The sequence below is a fragment of the Humulus lupulus genome, chromosome 2 (genome assembly GCF_963169125.1).
Source record: "Humulus lupulus chromosome 2, drHumLupu1.1, whole genome shotgun sequence".
Lineage (NCBI taxonomy): Eukaryota > Viridiplantae > Streptophyta > Magnoliopsida > Rosales > Cannabaceae > Humulus > Humulus lupulus.
The window spans coordinates 42,129,454-42,132,174 of record NC_084794.1 but is presented as its reverse complement, the minus strand read 5'-3'; the positions used below and the strand labels follow the sequence as shown (position 1 = coordinate 42,132,174).

General features: G+C 41.0%; 1 protein-coding gene and 1 non-coding gene across 2 annotated transcripts; one reads left to right on the top strand and one right to left on the bottom strand.

Moving 5' to 3' along the window:
• Window positions 1–223: 223 nt before the first annotated feature.
• On the bottom strand, window positions 224–330 carry LOC133820297 (small nucleolar RNA R71). Its single transcript, XR_009886716.1, has one exon. It is a non-coding gene; the product is annotated as a small nucleolar RNA R71 (small nucleolar RNA).
• A 311-nt stretch (window positions 331–641) lies between these two features.
• LOC133814186 (uncharacterized) lies at window positions 642–1,578 on the top strand. The gene is made up of 2 exons (XM_062247180.1): window positions 642–1,041; window positions 1,148–1,578. Exons 1-2 carry the CDS (start codon window positions 642–644, stop codon window positions 1,576–1,578), a joined length of 831 nt encoding a protein of 276 aa, XP_062103164.1.
• Window positions 1,579–2,721: the final 1,143 nt, after the last annotated feature.

The following is a 2,721-nucleotide window of genomic DNA, read 5'->3' as shown; positions in this document are numbered from 1 at the left end:
TACTGAGGATCCTCATCTTCATCTTCGTTCATTTTTGGAGGTGAGTGATTCCTTCAAGCTACAAGGAGTAAGTGATGAGGCCCTAAGGTTGAAATTGATCCCTTTCTCTTTGAGGGATCGAGCTAGAGCTTGGCTAAATACCCTTCCTCCCGACTTGGTGACTACATGGAATGAGTTGACTGAAAAATTCTTGATTAAGTACTTCCCTCCTACCAAAAATGCCAAGTTTGGCAATGAAATTATGTCATTTCAGCAATTGGAAGATGAATCATTTTGTGAAGCTTGGGAGAGATTCAAGGAGTTATTAAGGAAGTGTCCACACTATGGGATCCCGCATTGTATACAAATGGAAACTTTCTACAATGGGCTCAATTCTTCCACTCGTATGGTGTTAGATGCTTTAGCTAATGGGGCTATTCTCTCTAAGTCCGGTAATGAAGCCTATGAAATTTTGGAGAGGATAGCTAGCAACAATTATTAATGGTCCAATGTTAGAGCCTCAACAAGTCAAAAAGTGGCTGGTATACTTAAAGTGGATGCATTGACAGCTTTGATCGCTCAAGTTTCTACAATGACTAACCTTCTCAAGAACATGAGTTTGGGGGGAATGGTACAACCAGCTGCTATGGGAAAAGTTGTCAATGTATCTTGCGTTTATTGTGGAGATGGGCATGCATTTGAGAGTTGTCCGTCAAGGAGCTAGTTCAAGCAGAGCACCAATGCAAATCAAGACTACATATCCACCGGGGTTTTCTCAACAACAACCAAGAGCTCAACCACCTCCTCCTCAAGTGTCGCAATCAAGCTCGTTGGAGAGTTTAATGAAAGAATATATGGCCAAGAACGATGCTGTGATTCAGAGTCGAGCGGCATCCTTGAGGAACTTAGAAATTAAAATGGGGCAACTAGCTAATGAGCTAAGGAATAGACCACAAGGCACCTTGCCTAGTGATACTGAAAATCCAAGGAAAGATGGTAAAGAGCAATGCAAGGCGATCACTTTGAGGAATGGTAAAAATCTGGAATTGACTGATGAGAATTGTAAGAGAAACAGCGAGCCCACTTCAATCCAAAGTAGTGTGGACAAGGGAGACAAAACTATGAATTCAAAAAAATTCAAATGCTGATCCTGAAGCAATTGGTGCAGCAATTCTTCAGCAAAATGCAATAGAGAAGCCAATGAGCAAGCCACCTCCACCATTTCCTCGACGTTTTCAAAAGCAGCAACAAGATGGTCAATTCCGAAGATTTTTGGATGTTTTGAGGCAACTCCACTTCAACATACCGTTGGTGGACGCTTTGGAACAAATGCCTAATTATGTGAAGTTCTTGAAGGATATTTTGACAAAGAAGAGGAGGCTTGGTGAATTTGAAACGGTTGCTTTGACTGAAGGTCGTAGTGCTATATTGAAGAATAAAATTCCTCCAAAGTTGAAGGATCCGGGCAGTTCCACAATTCCAATTTATATTGGGGGACGAGAAGTTGGTAAAGCTCTTTGTGATTTAGGAGCAAGTATTAATTTGATGCCCACGTCCATTTTGAAGAAGTTGGGAATTGGAGAAGGCCGAGAACAGTGAAGGTCGAGAACGACGAAGGCTGCGGATGGTGAAGGCTGAGAACGAAGAAGGTTGAGGACAGTAAAGGCTAGGATCAGAAGTAAGCATACTAAATATAGGCCGCTAAAGCAAGACCCTCTAAGGGTGTTTTACTCACCCGCTCGGTGAAGACCGTGAACCTAGTGCCTGGTAAAGCACCTGGGTCGACATAAGTTGCTATATGTTTAAACAATTATCTACTTAAGTTGTTTATTACAGGATTGAATTGTGATATGCTTTATGTTGAGTTTTCTTGCTAGGCCTCGGCTCACAGGTGCTCTATGGTGCAGGTAAAGGCAAGAGTAAGGTTGACCAACCATGAGTTGGAGAGCATGGAGCAACGTGTACATGTTCGGCCTACCTGGCTGCCACGGCCGGGGTTATTTAAGGAATTTACTATAAATGGTTGATTTTGTCGCTTAGGTCGACTGTATTGAAACTTTTGAATTGTAATACATTTTTTAAATAGTATTTTGGGATCCCAATGTATAACTTTTATGACTTTAATGAGTGTCCAAATCTTTTATAATTAACGTTCGTCAAATGAGTCTTTATTTTTATTTAATCACACTTTTTAACCTAAAACCTCGATTAGCGAGGTAATGGCACATTTATAAATCACATGGTAACTGCTCTAAGGTAGTAGGGCATTACAACTTGGTATCAGAGCATGCCAAGGTTTATGCTTCCTAGAGATCGACCTAGCATGTACGCTCACTACTAGAGACAAGCTTAACTTAAGGTCAGTCGGTGTTAAGTGAATTATGAGTTTAGTTGCTTCTCTGAGTTTCCCTGTTTGCCAGAATATTATAGATACAGTATGATGAATATGTTTGTATATATGTACGATGTCAGGGCACGACCCCTTGATTGCTATGTGCTTATGTAATCTGTGGGATGTGTTGATTTTCTTTTTGTATTTGATTAATGAGACTGGGAAATGGTTTTTGGATGTTATTATTATCTCAGACGTGTGGGGTCAATGCTTGCAGGCATATTGAAGTTATGCCTTGGTGACCGATTATACTTCGTGGCAATATGGCTGAAGAAGACAACAAGGTTCAGAACCCTCTACCTGCCCCAACAGAACTGGCAATATCTGTTTTCCAAAATGGAAGCAAGACT

Excerpts from the sequence above, each read along its gene's own strand:
- LOC133814186 (XM_062247180.1), top strand. The coding sequence starts at position 642 with ATGTATCTTGCGTTTATTGTGGAGATGGGCATGCATTTGAGAGTTGTC. Across the intron at positions 1,042-1,147 it reads GGAATTGACTGATGAGAATT|CAATTCTTCAGCAAAATGCA; the intron begins GTAAGAGAAACA and ends CAATTGGTGCAG.